This window comes from Gadus morhua, chromosome 6 (assembly GCF_902167405.1).
Source record: "Gadus morhua chromosome 6, gadMor3.0, whole genome shotgun sequence".
Taxonomy (NCBI): Eukaryota; Metazoa; Chordata; class Actinopteri; order Gadiformes; family Gadidae; genus Gadus; species Gadus morhua.
The window spans coordinates 3,247,164-3,264,663 of record NC_044053.1 but is presented as its reverse complement, the minus strand read 5'-3'; the positions used below and the strand labels follow the sequence as shown (position 1 = coordinate 3,264,663).

The window sequence follows — 17,500 nt, the reverse complement described above, 5'->3', positions numbered from 1 at the left end:
CAGCCAATCAGGGAGCTCCGTCACTGGTGACGCGTTGTGCATACATCGAGATAAGCGCAGAAGAACTCAGAAACTAAATAAAAACAGACCCTTGCACAAACCGAATCCAGCTTGATTCACCGCGACCCTTTTCGGTCAACCGCCGTGGAATACGCGACCCAATGCAAATTAACGGATGAATCAATTTAAACGTTCCCCATCCTGGTTTTTGCGTTCGCTGAACAATGAAGTGCTTCAATGCCGCTGGAGCGGTTCAGGCAGGAAGTAGGGAATGGCAACTTGACCCAGCGCCTTTCAGGGAGATACCTGTAAATCTGGTTGGGGGTGTGTCGGGGCAGGAGTGTGTGTGATGCGGACGGTTTCTTCAGCTCTGTCTAGTGTGTTCTCGCCGTGCGTGACGTGGGGCCGACACTCTATCCCCCCCCCCCCCCCCCCCCGCTGCCTTTGTCTCCCAGCGGAGAGGTAACAGGAGATGATGAGTCTTGGGAGAAGACGAGTCATCACGGTGGGAGAGGGACACGTTGAAACAGAGAGGACTGGTTACTCCGAGAGCTTAACTGGTGCCTCTCTGGTGGGAAGATGTGCCATGACGTCATCAAACGTATTCCCCCGGTTAGAAATAGATCAGATGAGCCAACGAGAGCCTACGCAGTCTCTGGATGGATGAATGAATCAAAGATGGATGGGTGTAGACAGAGGATAGTTGCATGAAAGTGTGAATGGATTCAGCAACGAATCAGCGTTCAGGATGTTAACAAATCAAAATGCGTCTGACCTAATTTAAGATGACCTGGAAATCACCTTGAAATCAAGGCTCAAACATAACAGCAAGCAATGTCTGCTCTGGGATTCGAACCCTGAACCATGATTCTGCTAATTGTGACTTCCATTCGGGCATTTCATCGATCAATGTCCCTGCAATTCCCAGTGACAATAATCAAGAGAGGAATGAATTGTGATTTTAAATTCAAGTCATCCGGGTAGTGTAAGTGAGCTCAGATGATCCTCGACCTTATCATGTAGCAATAAGGCCGCGTTCACATCTAGCGTTTTTTAGAGTGTCTCATTCTTGTGATGAAATGTGGAGGAAGTCCACTTGATGGAGGACACCACTTGTTTCTCTGTTTCCTGATTGGAGGGAATCTCTGTTACCTGATTGGAGGGCATCTCTGTTTCTCTTCTTTCTGATTGGAGGGCATCTCTGTTTCTCTTCCTCTTGATTGGAGGACATCTCCCTGTAGTCCTGCTTCCTGATTGGAGGTCCTCGCTCTGTTTTTCCTGCAGGCTCCCTGGTTGGATGACATCCCTGTGTTCCATTGCTTCTTGATTGGAGGACGTCTCCCTGACCCGAGTCACGTGACCCAAAGGAGCTGTTGTCCAGAGGCGTGCGAACACACCGGTGGAGAAACCCCCCCAAAGTGGTACGACCCAGCGTGGTACGACCCAGAGTGTAACACTCACTAATGCACTCCTCATCACTACTGCGTTTCCCCTTTTACAATGAGGAACCTCTCTGTCGCCAGACACACACACACACACACACACACACACACACACACACACACACACACACACACACACACGTACACACACACACACACACACACGTACATACACACACACACACACGTACACACACACACACACAGATACAGACACACACACACACATACACACCCACGTACACACACACACACACACACACACACACACACATGCAGGGGCTGGTGGAACTTCAGTCACCCAGTGAGCGTGGGCTCTCCGGTGTCGGCGGCGCGAAAACAAAACAACAATAACAACAACAGGGCGAGATGTTCCTACCCGTTGAGCATGTAGCGGTCGTCCTGTTCTGACGGTTCTGCCGCCATGTTCCCGTGAGGCGTAGACGCACCGAAGCCCGGAGCCAGGAGAACGTCTGTCAGACAACAGCGAGGGAACTGCTAGAGCCTCTGGGGAAGTCTCCTGAGTCCGTGAGTGTGTGTGTGAGTGTGCGGTCTTGTGTGAGAGCGTGCCTTCCTCTGTGTCTCAGACCGCGTAGACACACCCTCGCTCTCCTCTCTGCCCCTGCAGGTTTGACGGCATTTCATCACACCGGCCACTCTGCCATTGGCTGCCTCTCACCTGGCAGGAGCGAGGCATTCCTGTAGGGCTGGTCTGGGGAGGAGTGAGGCATCTGGGTGTCTCTCCCTCTCTCCCTCTCTCCCTCCCTCTGTCCTTCTCTCTGTCTATTCTGGGGAGGAGTCATCATCATGACGGCATCTCACCGCCTGCTGTCTTCCGGTGTTGAGGTTGGGAGAGGGGGGAGGGGGGGGGGAGTGAGGAGGGAGTGAGGAGGGGGGGGTGAGGGAGTGAGGAGGGAGGGAGGAGGGAGTGAGGAGGAACACGGGAGGAAGTGGAGCTGCTCTCCTTAAAAAAACAATCCACTGACGCATGCGATGATGACGTAACTGCTGACAACGTCCTGTCGTCTTGGGACACACAAACACAGATCTGAGGGGTCCCGTCGTGGGATCTGACCGGTTCCCAGTTGATTGCATCGAGGAAGTCGATGCAATTAAGAGAGACTGGTTCCCAACTCGCTCCCCAATCATCAGCGTCTCTCACACCCTCACACTCCCCTCACCCTCAACCTAACACAACCTCACCCTCACACACCCTCACCCTCAGCCTAACACAACCTCACCCTCACACACCCTCACCCTCAGCCTAACACAACCTCACCCTCACACATCCTCACCCTCAGCCTAACACAACCTCACCCTCACACTCCCCTCACCCTCAGCCTAACACAACCTCACCCTCACACACCCTCACCCTCAGCCTAACACAACCTCACCCTCACACACCCTCACCCTCAGCCTAACACAACCTCACCCTCACACACCCTCACCCTCAACCTAACACAACCTCACCCTCACACACCCCTCACCCTCAACCTAACACAACCTCACCCTCACACACCCTCACCCTCAGCCTAACACAACCTCACCCTCACACACCCTCATCCTCTGACGCCCTCCTCCCATCAGGCCGGCGATGGCTCGTCTTCAGCCATGCATAAGCTTCCTCATCCGAGCCGTCTAGTTCCTCCACACCCCGCTACGACAAACCATCACACACACCTGCCCCCAGCTGGGACCGGGGAGCTGCTCGGATGCATACGAATTGGAACAAAGTTTCCCAAATTGGTATTTAGTATAAAGTGCAGTTCAGCTGTACATGTACTGTATCTATATATATCACAGATCTCTTTAGTTTTGTCTTGTATACAGAGAAAGCTGCTCAGCTAGATATGTGTAATTCTAGATGTGTAGTCTAGTCATTGTTTTGTCTTCTTGACTGTCACACCTTAGTCCCCTCGTTTTCTTTTTCATTTTTCTTTTGTGTGAAGCACATTGAATTGCCATGTGTATGAAATGTGCTATACAAATAAATATGCCTTGCCTTGCCTTGCATAACAACCTTTCATTCCGTTGAACACAAGCTATTGTCATGAGTGACAATACGAGTTAATTTGATCTGATTTAAAGTCGGTGCCGTTGGACATAGTAGAGTAAACTACCTTATTACTTCCTTGGGGCTAATAGCAATCACTCAGCGGTGATGAAATCAGGTTCCTGGTTGGCTAATCTGCAGCAAGTCACAATTTCAGGCGGTTGGACTACACAACGTTGACTCATAACCACAGCAGAGCGCCTCGTAGGTTTCCAAAGTGAGGTTCAATATTGAGAAACATCCTTTTGTCGTTTCTTTTTAACCATACAGGAGTATATGTTTAGTAAAGCCTAGAGGGAGACTGCAGGCGTACAAACCCAGGTTCTAGTGGGAGGATCTCAAACTCCCGTCACTAATAGATTAGTGATATACTTTTTAAAAGACTCAGGACGAATGCCTTTCTTTCTAGAGATAATCCACTTCGACCTCCAAACATGCAACTGTTGGAATACGCTGGGGGGGAGAGTTGGGGTCGAAGTTCACGACCATGGGACTTAATGGCCAATGGGAAGACTGTTGAGGGGATGTAAGCAGTGCTAATCGCCTTGTATTATCATGGCATATAGAAAATCGATTTGAACAGCTTTTTTCACAGAGCAGCAATATAGAGATTGATGATTTTAAGAATATTTGTTAGACTTCCTGTTTTAATTTCGAAAGAGAAAACTAACCTGAATTGGATTTTGTTTACAAATCAGCGGTAATGAATGGATGTATCATACAAAAACGATAAAAAACAGTCAAAGTGATATTGGAAGCTTTTACTCGGTTGGAAAGTGATACATTGAGGTTTTCAAACAGCTTGATTGTAGTACCTGAAAATAAGAATTAATAAAAACACAGGACGTTAAACTCCTCCGAAGACTACAACATCTTCATCTGATCCTGCTCCTCTCTGGCTCAGAGCAGCAGACCGTCCAACTGGATCCAACCGGATCAAACTGATTGGCCTCGCATGGAGTGGTAACGTCGGATCAACAGATTATATCCCGAACCGCCGGTCAACCTTCACGACTCGACGGAGGCCTTGAAGTCCACAAAAGGCTCAGAACATCTTAGGGATCGGGGATAAAGCAAAAAAGAACAAACCAAACTGAAGCAAAGTGTCCTGGGTAATAAGTGACCACCCCGTTTCAAACTGTGCTCCTGGACCGGACACACGTCTACACAGTCCTTCTCTCGGTGGTGAGCTGGATTAAAACGTGTTTTTTTCCTTAAATCTCCCGCCCCAAACTGGATCTCAGGGGCTCTGGGCTCGCTCCTGTCTTGCCGACATCTTGCTGAACTTCTCCTCCAGCGCCTGGGCACTGATCCTGGGCAGCCCGTTGTCAAGGGGACAGCCCTCCACCAGACTGTTCATGGGGGTGGGCGGGAACTGAGTGTCCTCCTCCTCCTCCTCCTCCCCCTCCCCCCCCCTCGTCCCGGCCGCCATCTTGTTCCTGCTCCCTCAGGAAGTCCTTGATGATGGGCAGCAGCTTCTTGCGCGAGGCCTGTGTGTTGCCTGGGAGACCAAACACAGCGTTAGTCTTTTACAACTGCTTTTTCATGTTTGAGGCAATATCCATTCAGGGTTATGTTTGTTTAAATTAAATCACGCGTCTCTTGCTCATTTTAATTTGTAGTGACAAGGGCCCGAGCAAATATGCCAACATAAATGACATTTGGAGTTTAAATACACATCCATGCATGCCCTGTGTGGTCTGGGTAACACTGTTCAACGGACCTGACATTAAAACCGCCAGGGTTAAGGATTAGTACTCATAACGTTGGGCTAGTCCGGTTTAGAATAGAATGCTAATGATAAATATGCTAACTATACAGTACTAGTGGTAAATATGATAATTATACAGTGCTAATGCTAAACATGATAGTTATACAATGCTAAATATGCTAATGCTCCATTGCTTATTATAAATATACTAATGTACAGTGCTATTGCTACATCTTGATTGGGTGGCAGAATAAGTGGGTGGAGCCCAGAACTGGCTGGCAACGAAAAGTGAATTGGATCTTCACTCAAACTATTTACCTTGCAGGTACGCCTTGATGTGGGAATGGGGGCTGCTGATTGGACAGAGAGACAGGGCGGGGTTACGTGACTTCTCCAAGGCCTGGCTCATCTGAAAGAAGATGGCAAGAAAATGACTCAAACTTGTTGACATGGAAACCATGTACAGTGGTATGGCGTTAGTCTGGGAAAGGTCTGGTTGTCACGGTGAACACGCCCAATAGAAATAAATAAAAACATTTGTCTGTAGTACCGACCTCCTCCCTGCAGAGGGCGCTGTGGCTGAAGATGGCCAGCTGTCTGAAGGGCTGCTTGTCCGTGAAGGAGATGGTCATGGCCAGCAGCATGTTGTAGCCGTGCTTCACGCAGAAGGCGGACATATCGTCCTCCAGCTTGTCTCTCTCCAGGAACACCTGCTCAGTCACACCAGAACACAGTCAGTCAGAAAACCCATGGCCCACCAAATATGGTCACGGTCATAATGTATGTCCTTGGTTCATCTATACAGTTTTCCTTTATTCCTCTCATGTTGCAAAACACATCAAATACAACAGGCAGTAAAAACAAAAAAGACCTATATGCATATACATACTTAAATATATATCTACTGCTACATACATAGACACAATAATTGTCTTTAGCCATCTCCTGTTGTGACACAGTTTAGAAACACTTGTATGAAGCAAACACAATTCTGGAGGGTGTAGATTAGGTGTGACATACAATATATATGAAGTATTTCGGGGGCATGATGCATGTAATGTTAGAGATATGTTCATAAACAGTGTAAGTATTGTATCTGTAGTTTTAAATGATATATATATAATATATATATATATATATTGGTAAGTATTATGTGAAATGTGAGTACCTATGTGGGGGTTTGATGTAGGGTGTGACGTGTGTGTGTGTGTGTGTGTGTGTGTGTGTGTGTGTGTGTGTGTGTGTGTGTGTGTGTGTGTGTGTGTGTGTGTGTGTGTGTGTGTGTGTGTGTGTGTGTGTGTGTGTGTGTGTGGCGTGCCTCCAGGGTGAGGTAGATGACGGACACGGCCAGCTGCAGCTCTCCCCCGGTGAGTACCTTCATGTCCTTCAACAGCATCTGCTCAGTGGACAGACCTGGGACACACACACACACACACACACACACACACACACACACACACACACACACACACACACACACACACACACACACACACACACACACACACACACACACACCTTGTTTTATCCATATTTAATTCATTAATAATAATAACGGAGCAACAGCGACATACAGAAAATATATACACCTAATTAAGAAAATAAATAAACGTAATTAAGAAAATATAAACACGTCATTAAGAAAATATATAGGCCTTCATCTAACTAAGTAAATACATACACTTAATTATAAAATTCTCAGGAGGATTTGGGGCACAGAGCCACTTTAACTCCCGTCCCCTCAGTGGTTAGTCCCCCTCTACAGGAAGTGATGTCGTTGGCCTCACCGGAGACGTCGAAGCGAGCGTTCTGCAGCGACTGGAAGAGGGCGCCCCTTGGTGGCAGGCCGGGGAAGCGCGCCTCCAGCTGGGCGGCGTACTGACTGTCTTTAGGAGTCACCTTCCCCGCCTCCGGGGCCATGTTCACACAGTCCATCACGATCGTACCTGCAGCACGCACACATTTATACACACACACACACACACACACACACACACACACACACACACACACACACACACACACACACACACACACACACACACAGTTTTGTTAGCTTTGTGTAGCTTGTGTGCTCACTTCGGTCATTTTCTTTCCTTTTTTCACATCAATCATAATTCATTTTCCAGCCAACAAATCTGCTGCTGACACACACACACACACACACACACACACACACACACACACACACACACACACACACACACACACACACACACACACACACACACACACACACACACACACACACACACACACACACACACACGGCTAGACTGAGCTCTGCTCACATAAAAAGCAACTCAATTAGTGTACCAGAGTAAACATTGGCAGTAGCGCCAAGCACAACGATAATTATAGGTCCATGAATGTATTACCACTATGGCTACACTAAGAGGCACGTGTGGGGAGGAGCGTGACCACAGGCATGTCCCACAAGTAAAGTCTACAGTGGGCTGTTCCCATCACTGTCACCTTCACTATGACCATCAGATGAAGGTCCTCATTGAGGTGTTCTTCACTATGACCATCAGATGAAGGTCCTCATTGAGGTCTTCCTCACTATAACCATCAGATGAAGGTCCTCATTGAGGTGTTCTTCACTATGACCATCAGATGAAGGTCCACGTTGAGGTGTTCTTCACTATAACCATCAGATGAAGGTCCTCATTGAGGTGTTCTTCACTATAACCATCAGATGAAGGTCCACAGTGAGGTCTTCTTCACTATGACCATCAGATGAAGGTCCACGTTGAGGTCTTCCTCACTATAACCATCAGATGAAGGTCCTCATTGAGGTGGTCCTCACTATAACCATCAGATGAAGGTCCACATTGAGGTGTTCCTCACTATGACCATCAGATGAAGGTCCACATTGAGGTGTTCCTCACTAGAACCATCAGATGAAGGTCCTCATTGAGGTGTTCATCACTAGAACCATCAGATGAAGGTCCACATTGAGGTGTTCCTCAGTATAACCATCAGATCATGGTCCGTATTGAGGTCTTCCTCACTAGAACCATCAGATGAAGGTCCACATTGAGGTGTTCCTCACTAGAACCATCAGATGAAGGTCCACATTGAGGTGTTCCTCACTAGAACCATCAGATGAAGGTCCTCATTGAGGTCTTCCTCACTATAACCATCAGCTAGAGCCCCACGGTGAGTTTCTAGATGCTTCCAGATCCTTCCGCTCACCGTAGAGCAGCAGAGCTAGCTGGGGGTCCAGGACCTCCGGGGCCTTCTGGAGGATGCGCTCCGTCACCAAGGTAGTGCAGGAGCCCACCATCTCCACGGTGACCAGGCAGGAGGCGGAGGGCTCCCGCTCTAGGAGGCGGTGGTCGATCACCTCCACCACCGCCCCCTCCAGGTCCCGGTCGGAACTGCAGGGAACAAAAACAGCGTTAAACATGTCTCCACCGGGGGGCGCTGTAGCCTCAAAACAAAGAAAGGTGGAGGCGGCTAGATCACTAGTATTCAGTTCAACCTGGTTAGTGGGTGTGGCTAGATCACTAGTATTCAGTTCTACCTGGTTAGTGGGTGTTACTAGATCACTAGTTTGCCTGTCTACCAGGTTAGTTGGTATGCCTAGATCACTAGTATGTATGTCTACCTGGTTAGTGGGTGTGGCTAGATCATTAGTATTCATGTCTACCTGGTTAGTGGGTGTGGCCAGATCACTAGTACGCACGTCTACCAGGTTAGTGGGTGTGGCTAGAGGCCTAGTAGGCGAGTCTACGAGGATGACAGATGTCCTGAGGCCTAGGGGGTGCCCTAGAGAGGCAGTAGGTGTAACGACCAGGTAGGAAGGTAGCTAGATATCGACAGAGTAGGCATGTCTATCTGGTTGGATGATGTGTCTATATGGTTTTTTGGTGTGCCAATATGGTTCGTTGGCGTGTCTGTACCCTGGTTCATGGATATTTCTACCCTGCTCAGTGGGTGTGTCTTCATAACCAGTGGACGTGTCTGTATGGTTAGTGGGTGTGTCTACAGGTCCAGCGCTTGTATCCATCTACCTGGGCAGGACGTTGTGGTCCACCTGGGTCAGTAGGAGTGTCTGTACCCTGGTTTGGGGGCGTGTCTGTTCCCTGGTTTGGGGGCGTGTCTGTTCCCTGGTTACGGGGCGTGTCTGTTCCCTGGTTAGGGGGCGTGTCTGTTCCCTGGTTAGGGGGCGTGTCTGTACCCTGGTTAGGGGCGTGTCTGTACCCTGGTTAGGGACGTGTCTGTACCCTGGTTAGGGGGCGTGTCTGTACCCTGGTTAGGGGGCGTGTCTGTACCCTGGTTAGGGGGCGTGTCTGTACCCTGGTTAGGGGCGTGTCTGTACCCTGGTTAGGGGCGTGTCTGTACCCTGGTTAGGGGGCGTGTCTGTACCCTGGTTAGGGGCGTGTCTGTCCCCTGGTTAGGGGCGTGTCTGTCCCCTGGTTAGGGGCGTGTCTGTCCCCTGGTTAGGGGCGTGTCTATTCCCTGGTTAGGGGCGTGTCTGTCCCCTGGTTAGGGGCGTGTCTGTCCCCTGGTTAGGGGCGTGTCTGTACCTTGGTTAGGGGGCGTGTCTGTCCCCTGGTTAGGGGCGTGTCTGTACCTTGGTTAGGGGGCGTGTCTGTGCCCTGGTTAGGGGCGTGTCTGTGCCCTGGTTAGGGGCGTGTCTGTGCCCTGGTTAGGGGCGTGTCTGTGCCCTGGTTAGGGGCGTGTCTGTGCCCTGGTTAGGGGCGTGTCTGTACCTTGGTTAGGGGGCGTGTCTGTGCCCTGGTTAGGGGCGTGTCTGTGCCCTGGTTAGGGGCGTGTCTGTGCCCTGGTATAGGGGGCGTGTCTGTACCTGGGCAGGACGTTGAGGTCCACCAGGGTGAGGGTGAGGCGTCCGTCCCTCTGCAGCTGCAGGAGGTCCAGCTGCTCCCTGAAGAGCAGCAGCTCCTGGGGAACGCCGGCCTGCCGCAGCAGGAACACGTTGTCCGTCCGCAGCGGGAACTCCGACCGCGGGACGTTGAGGAGCGGCAGGACCGGCCTGCTGGAGCCCAGCGTCTGATTGGTGGAGAGAGAGAGACAGAGAGATGGGGGAGAGAGACAGAGTCAGAGACAGACAGAGACAGAGACAGAGAGACAGAGAGAGAGACAGAGAGAGAGAGACAGAGGGATGGGTGAGAGACAGAGACAGAGAGAGAAAGATTTAGGGTTGTCTGTAATGTATAGATAGGACGTTGAGTTGCTTCAAGGCTGGGAGGGGGCAGGATAGTGTAGGGGTTACGCCTCATGCCCACTGCACCGTCAGTCAAAGGATGTGGGAAGGCGTTGCTGACGGATGGGGGAGTAGTCTTTGCAGAGGCATCCTTCAGCCAATCAAATCGCTTCGCCGGGTTCTTCCCGCTTCTTCCTGCTTGTTGCGTTGTCATTGCAAGATTTCCCGCTTTCCAGTATCGTCAGAGCCCGAGTCGCGTCACAGTGCTTAAATTTGCATACGCGATCTGATTGGATGACGGATCCGTCGCTGCCGAAAAAGTTGTACATTTTTCAACTTTTTAACGGAGCCAAAGGCTCGAAGTTGAAAAGGTACGGGGTTCAATTCCCAACACGCACAGACTGCCATTCATCAGTCCCTGAGGAGCCTTCCATACTCGCTCCTAATGACATTTATTTGGATCGCTCCCGCAGGGGAGAGAGAGCGAGCAACAGGAAGTGGGACGGGGGCGATTATTAACCTGGAGTTTATGTTGCGATCAGTCTTTTGTGTGGAGAAAAAAACCCTGAGTGCCTGGTGCTGCCAGGACACGACAACAACCTGTATCTTTCTATTCTAAGTTCTATCTACTTTGACAAAAAGGAGACTCTGTGATAAGGGTGGGGGCTTTCCATCTCTTCTGAACCATGAAACACACACTTTCAAAAGGTTATGTTTTAACATGACTATAAACACAGCTTTAAACACGCATGTCCAACCCCAGGTGCAGATCGCCCCCCTCGGGTTCATTCAGACGGGTCTTTCATAGTTTATGTCCTGCTTGTCCAACCCTGTGGTTGGAAGTGAAAACACTCAGAGTGAGCGAGCGCTCATCCGACAGGAAGCAAAGCAAACATGTGCGCGTTCCGACCGGGTGGAGATGGGTTTGGGGCTCACCTTGGACAGGAAGTAGGCGTACGCCATCACGGACACCATCGAGTCCATGTCACACGCCTCGTTGCCCAGGACGACGTGGACCCCCTGGCCCCCGTCGCCACTGTTTGCCTGGGGACACATTAGCAGGACGGACACGCTCAGCAAACAGGGGGGCTGCGGTTAGAAACATTACTTCCTGTGTTCCTTCCCTAACCTCTTCTCCTTGCCCTCGATAGAAACACAAACACACACACACACACACACACACACACACACACACACACAATGACTTTGTAGTGCACAGAAAGACTTTGTAGTGCACAGACTTCATCTGCCATGCATTGTTTGGTAATGAAGCAGTGATAGTGTGTTCATGAAGCCAAGTCGAGTGATGAGATTCACATCATGTAAACAGTAGTTGGAATAATAGTGACAGTAGTAGGGCCAACGTCTACAATGTTGTTTGTTATGACAACAGAATTATCCCACCACAACGAGGTTTCAGAGCGAGACGTCTCCTTGAGAGAGACACAATAACAAACATGTCGGATAAAGGCGTACGGTAAGGAAACTAATTATATATATATATATCTCTATAGGGCTAGTTTCCGTAGAGATTTCATCCGAGTCAGTGGCAGAAACAAGCACTTTTAGGAATGTACAACCTGCACATTGCCCCACAGGATTACATTGCAGCCTGTTTTAGAGCAGGACAGCTGCAGCGTTCTCGCTCAAAGCTGGACTTAATTATACAATTTATGTCTGCATTAGTCCCTTAGACCCGATAGGAAAGCGGGGTCCAGTTTGAAAAATCCCGAAGTTTTCCTTTAATACCCTGCAATATTACGCAACACCGCCACCACACACACACACACACACACACACACACACACACACACACACACACACACACACACACACACACACACACACACACACACACACACACACACACACACACGGCCCAGAATTAGACTCTTGACCGATAAATGATTTATTCGCATTGTTGCAATTTAAAATCGATCGATAACAAACGATAACCCCAGAAGTCAGTCTGCAAGTCCATTAATCGACGCAGCAGCGAGAACTCATTGACATTAACGACTTCAAATAACGGGACAATGACGGTATAAAGTTGAGATCATGACATTAAACCAGAATGGAGCATCGGCCAAACATTAAACACCGTGAACAACAACAACAACCTTAGGAAGGGGTAAACAATCAACCCGGGGGTAAACACCACCTTGCCCCCGTCACTCTGCAGCGACACGCTGCCCAGCGCGTCTATTTTTACCTGCTGAAGCGCTTCATGACAGCTCGAGAGAAACGTCTCCATTCTCGCCCCTGGGTTCCTTCAGTGGTCTGGGGAGATGTTCGGGAGGAGATACCCTGGCCTTCTTGGCTGTGCGACGTGTGCGTAAATCTCAGTGGAGTCGTGGAGAGCTACAACGAGCAGGACGGTCCGGCTGCAGACCTCAGAGCCATAGCCATTTGGAGAGTTGCGTCAACGGAAGTTGACGAGAGCGACCCTGGCTCGTCACGTGGATTTTGTAGACTTCAGATAGCTCGAGGAAGTGCTGTTTTATAAAATTCATTAATATTTTCGGATCAGTGAATAGTGGGCGTGACCGCCCTTGTTGACATGTTTTACATTATCTTGGTTAAAGCTTGGTTGATTGACAGCACACTAAGCCAATGAAGCACATCATCATTAACGCTATCAATTTATTATTACACAATCAATTATTCATCACAAAAATAGCTCTTCATTATTATGTAACAATTATTATACTAGTGAATCAGACGTCCCTAAATCTACTGATTTAGTGGGGTTAATCCATTTACATACTAAAATGCACATATTAATTCGATTCAGTGCTGATAATATACAAAAGTATGTCTTTAAACGCCTTACATTTTAAAAGTACATCTCAAACTGTCTGCTTTGCTGCCCCTCAAAGGCTTTGTTATGAGCTACCGACCTCCGGGAACACTCGCGAGGCTACACGACCCGACGTTGCATTAAATCTGGAGCGGACGGAGATCACGTGACACGCTGATTTGTTGGCCTGTTTCCTCAGACCCCTCTCATAAGGGTATTACCGCCCCCACTGGTCGGAGTGTGTACTGTACATTGACCGTCCTCCGTCTTCTCATGCATGATTCATCGCCTCCCGCTGGTCGCAGGACGTATTATATGTATTCGTTCGAATGAGAGTTGCTTGGTCAGTTCACACTATCTAATAGTTATCAATATATAAATGACTATATACACTGTAATACTATTAAAAAATAATAAAACACATCAAAATGAGTTATTTCAATAATTATAGAGGCAAACACAAATACCCAAGTTTTCACATCCTTAATATATTAATCTGGATGACTGACTTTTCAATGATTCCATGCAACAGGGGAGACGTATGAGCACTGAGGGGTTGGATAGTGATTGTAGGGTACAGCACACCTTGCAAAAAGAGCCACAACATTGAATGAAACCAAAAAAGAATGCATTGACAATCTGAGCGTTTATTTTTCATTTCAAGTGTGTTGAAAGTCCCCTCTCCTCATGGAACTGGTTTGTGTTCAAGACATAAAACAAAAACTAGATTTTAAAAAGTTAACATGCCATTTGATTATCTTTAAAGTCCATGACACAGTGTAGTATAGCATGAATGTTTTTTGTGTATGTACAATATTCTTGTGATTATGGCGAGTGCATTGGCAGTGAATCCGTGATATTACTATTCAAAATGCACAACAAATTAGTATCAATCAATATTATACCTGAATGCACAAATCTTACCTTGTGTTATCATTGTCATCATAGCTCATCATATATTCTGTAAACTAATCATAGTTGGACACAACTTTGGCAAAATACTGGTAAACAATTCCACCATCTCGCTCTTCACTCATTTGAAAAGTGGACCCTTATCGTGATAAAATAATATTGCTTGCTCTTTAACAGCTGGGGCTGTGTCGTCGACCTTTGACCCCTGGAGGAAGGCCGCTGGGGTGATGGTTGGGGGGGGGGGGGGGATGGGGGCGCCACACCCTAAATCTTCTCCACGTAGTTACCAGGAAACATCCCTTCTTTCCCCCTCAGACGACCAAACCACCAGCCGGACACGTCTACACACACGCACAATTGGAAACAACCGCACACACAATTAAAAACACACACACATACACAATACACACAATTATACAAACACACGCACACCCACACAAACACAGTACACACAATTATACAAACACACACACATACACACACACATACACAGTACACACAATTAAAAACACACACATACACAGTACACACAATTATACAAACACACACACACATAAACAGTACACACAATTATACAAACACACACACACAATTAAAACATCCACATACACAAACACAGAATGCAATTAACAACTTGGATATTTTATGCTATAAAAGTATAATCAACCTGGTCCGTGATCGCCAAGGCAACCCCCCTCCCCCCCCCCTTACCTTCGGTGAGGATCTCGATGACATCGTCGGCGTTGAAGCTGAGCTCGTCCGTGTCCTGGGCGTCGTAGGCGTACAGCGCCTTGCAGTGGGGCGTGCGAGGGCGCGGCTTGGGGGCGGGCTTTGGTCGCCCCGACCCCGGGAGGGGCTTCACCTCCTTAGACCGCCTACGCTCCAGCCTGGGGAGGGAGGGAGGGAGGGGGGGAGAGAGAGAGAGAGAGAGATTCCAGCTCAGTCCATGTGGTGGGTTAGATGCTGTCCCAGTTGTCCCAGTTGTCCCAGTTGTCCCAGTCCTCCCAGTGCTGATGCACCAGGTCGGGGGGGAGGTCTTACCCGGCCACGCCCTGGTCGGGGACGCCCATGAAGCCCATGTCCTGCTGGCGGGGGTCCTGCTGGCGGGGGGCCCGCTGGGCGCTCCGCTGCCCCCCCTGCAGGCGCGGCAGGGTGGGCTGCTCCATGGAGGACTGCTGCCGCATCAGGGACCCCGCCCTCTGGCCCCGGCCCCCGCCCCGTCCGGACTGGGGCGCCGACCTGGAGTCTGGGGGGGGGGGGGGGAGAGGAGGAGGAAGAGGAGGAGGAAGAGGAGGAGAGAGGAGAGGAGAGGAGAGGAGAGGAGGAGGAAGAGGAGGAGGAGAGAGGAAAAGGAGGAAGAGGAGGAGAGAGGAGGAGGAGGAGAGAGGAAGAGGAGGAGAGAGGAGAGGAGGAGGAGGAGGAAGAGGAGGAGAGAGGAAGAGGAGGAGGAAGAGGAGGAGGAGGAGGAGGAGGAGAGAGGAAGAGGAGGAGAGAGGAGAGGAGAGGAGGAGGAGGAGGAAGAGGAGGAGAGAGGAGGAAGAGGAGGAGAGAGGAGAGGAAGAGGACGAGAGAGGAGAGGAGAGGAGGAGGAGGAAGAGGAGGAGAGAGAGGAAAGAATTTATTCTCATGTTATTAGGTGTTATTCTCGTGTTCTTCTCCTGTTGTTCTCATGTTGTTCTCGTGTTGTTCTCATGTTGTTCTCGTGTTGTTCTCGTGCTGTAAGGTGTTGGACCCCCACCCGCTGGGTGCTGTCTTGCGGCGGGGGGCTGGTTGCCGAGGTAACGGCTCTTGCGGTTGTCCCTTCGAGTTGGCCCTATCGGAGCGATCACAGACAGGAAGTCACCTCGGTGTACAGGAAGTGATCACACAGCAGGAAGAACAGGCCGACACACGTATAGGTAGAGCAGACAGACAGACAGACAGACAGACAGACAGACAGACAGACAGAGGAAGAGCAGACAGACAGACAGATGTAGAGCAGGCAGACAGACAGACAGACAGACAGACAGACACAAAAACAGACAGAAAGACACAGAGGAAGAGCAGGCAGGCAGGCAGGCAGGCAGGCAGGCAGGCAGGCAGGCAGACAGACAGACAGACAGACAGACAGACAGACAGACAGACAGACAGGCAGACAGACAGGCAGACAGACAGACAGACTCACTGGAGCTCTTGGGCAGCCCGGGCCCGATGCTGACATTCAGGACCTTCCCGCTGGGCTTCAGGACCACCTCGTCGCCCCCCCCAACCTGGAAGTGGACCTGCCTGGAGCCCGCCCCCCCGAACGGACCCCAGCCCCCCTTCTTCACCTTGAACTCCAGCCTGAGGACGGGGGACGGGGGGGGGGGACGGGGGGATGGGAGGGACAGTGGAGCAACAGCACCAACCGTTACTAAAGACAATCCCAAATCAATTTAAAATCATGTGTCTATTTGATTGGTCTATTTACATTTGGGCAACTTTATAAATGATCACCATTTATTATGTTATTAAATGGAGAGAGGGAATCTGATGTTAATAAACGGAGAGAGGGAATCTGATGTTAATAAACGGAGAGAGGGAATCTGATGTCCAAATGCTGTGAGTGAATCTCAGGTTAGTGATAACGTGAGGGACTGACATGTTGTTGAACTTGAGCGGGAGCTTCCTCTGGCCGTTCTCCTCGTAGCGTTTCACCAGCAGGCTGATGAACTCCGTCTTGAAGTTGCTCTCCAGCACGCTGTCGTACTGCTCCTCGTGGACGATGAAGAAGTCGTCCTGCATCGTGCTGTCGATGATCACCTCATGTCAATCAATCACCAAATACACCAACACACACAGACACATTACATTATCTTTAGACGCATGCATACTCACACACACATATCCACTAGGCACACATCGCTGTACAACAATATACACGCACACAAAACGCCTCTCACCACACACACACACACACACACACACACACACACACACACACACACACACACACACACACACACACACACACACACACACACACACACACACACACACACACACACTTTGAGGCCCTGCGCCTCACCTGAGGGACAGCGACTGGATCTTCTCCAGCTCGATCTTCCGCTTCAGGACCTCCTGGATCTGACCCTTCTCCGGGCCCTGCTTTACCTTCTCTTTGCCCACCAGGTACAGGAACTTGGGGGTCAGGATGAGGTCGCGCTTCACCGTCTGCGGCAGAAAGGAGCCGATTGAAGGTCAGCGTCGCTGTACCCCCCCTCATCACCCCCTCAGTCCAGGGCCCCTGAGAGATCCTATCAGATGGTCTTGTTCCGAACGGGCAGCTCCGGTCTTATCCAGAGTCATAGCCAGGGTTAAAGACGTAGTGAGGTTCCAGGGGGGGGCTTCAGTTGCGGGGTTCAGTTTTCTTTGGGGGGGGGGTTGTACT

The 17,500-nt window shown here is 49.8% G+C and overlaps 3 protein-coding genes across 3 annotated transcripts in view; all 3 read right to left on the bottom strand.

Annotated features, from left to right (window-relative positions):
• bnipl (BCL2 interacting protein like) overlaps positions 1-2,217 on the bottom strand; it is a 13,316-nt gene extending 11,099 nt beyond the window's left edge. Inside the window, exon 1 of the mRNA XM_030358053.1 lies at positions 1,822-2,217. Coding sequence (XP_030213913.1) covers positions 1,822-1,868 — 47 coding nt within the window. The 5' untranslated portion in view covers positions 1,869-2,217. The remainder of the gene's footprint in view (positions 1-1,821) is intronic.
• A 2,018-nt stretch (positions 2,218-4,235) lies between these two features.
• Positions 4,236-12,633, bottom strand: prune (prune exopolyphosphatase). The gene is given in 10 exon segments (XM_030358052.1): positions 4,236-4,904; positions 4,906-4,996; positions 5,525-5,615; positions 5,761-5,916; positions 6,525-6,619; positions 6,994-7,152; positions 8,405-8,589; positions 10,023-10,225; positions 11,316-11,423; positions 12,592-12,633. Coding segments are annotated over 10 exon segments (1,299 nt in total). The 3' UTR covers positions 4,236-4,735.
• Positions 12,634-13,806: 1,173 nt separating this feature from the next.
• The window catches only part of myo1eb (myosin IEb), a 17,458-nt gene continuing 13,764 nt past the window's right edge, over positions 13,807-17,500 (bottom strand). Inside the window, exons 21-27 of the mRNA XM_030358051.1 lie at positions 17,138-17,283; positions 16,712-16,858; positions 16,256-16,413; positions 15,830-15,904; positions 15,133-15,337; positions 14,803-14,978; positions 13,807-14,432 (exon numbers count right to left, since the gene is read on the bottom strand). Of these exons, the coding sequence (XP_030213911.1) occupies positions 14,356-14,432; positions 14,803-14,978; positions 15,133-15,337; positions 15,830-15,904; positions 16,256-16,413; positions 16,712-16,858; positions 17,138-17,283 (984 nt within the window). The 3' untranslated portion in view covers positions 13,807-14,355. The remainder of the gene's footprint in view (positions 14,433-14,802; positions 14,979-15,132; positions 15,338-15,829; positions 15,905-16,255; positions 16,414-16,711; positions 16,859-17,137; positions 17,284-17,500) is intronic.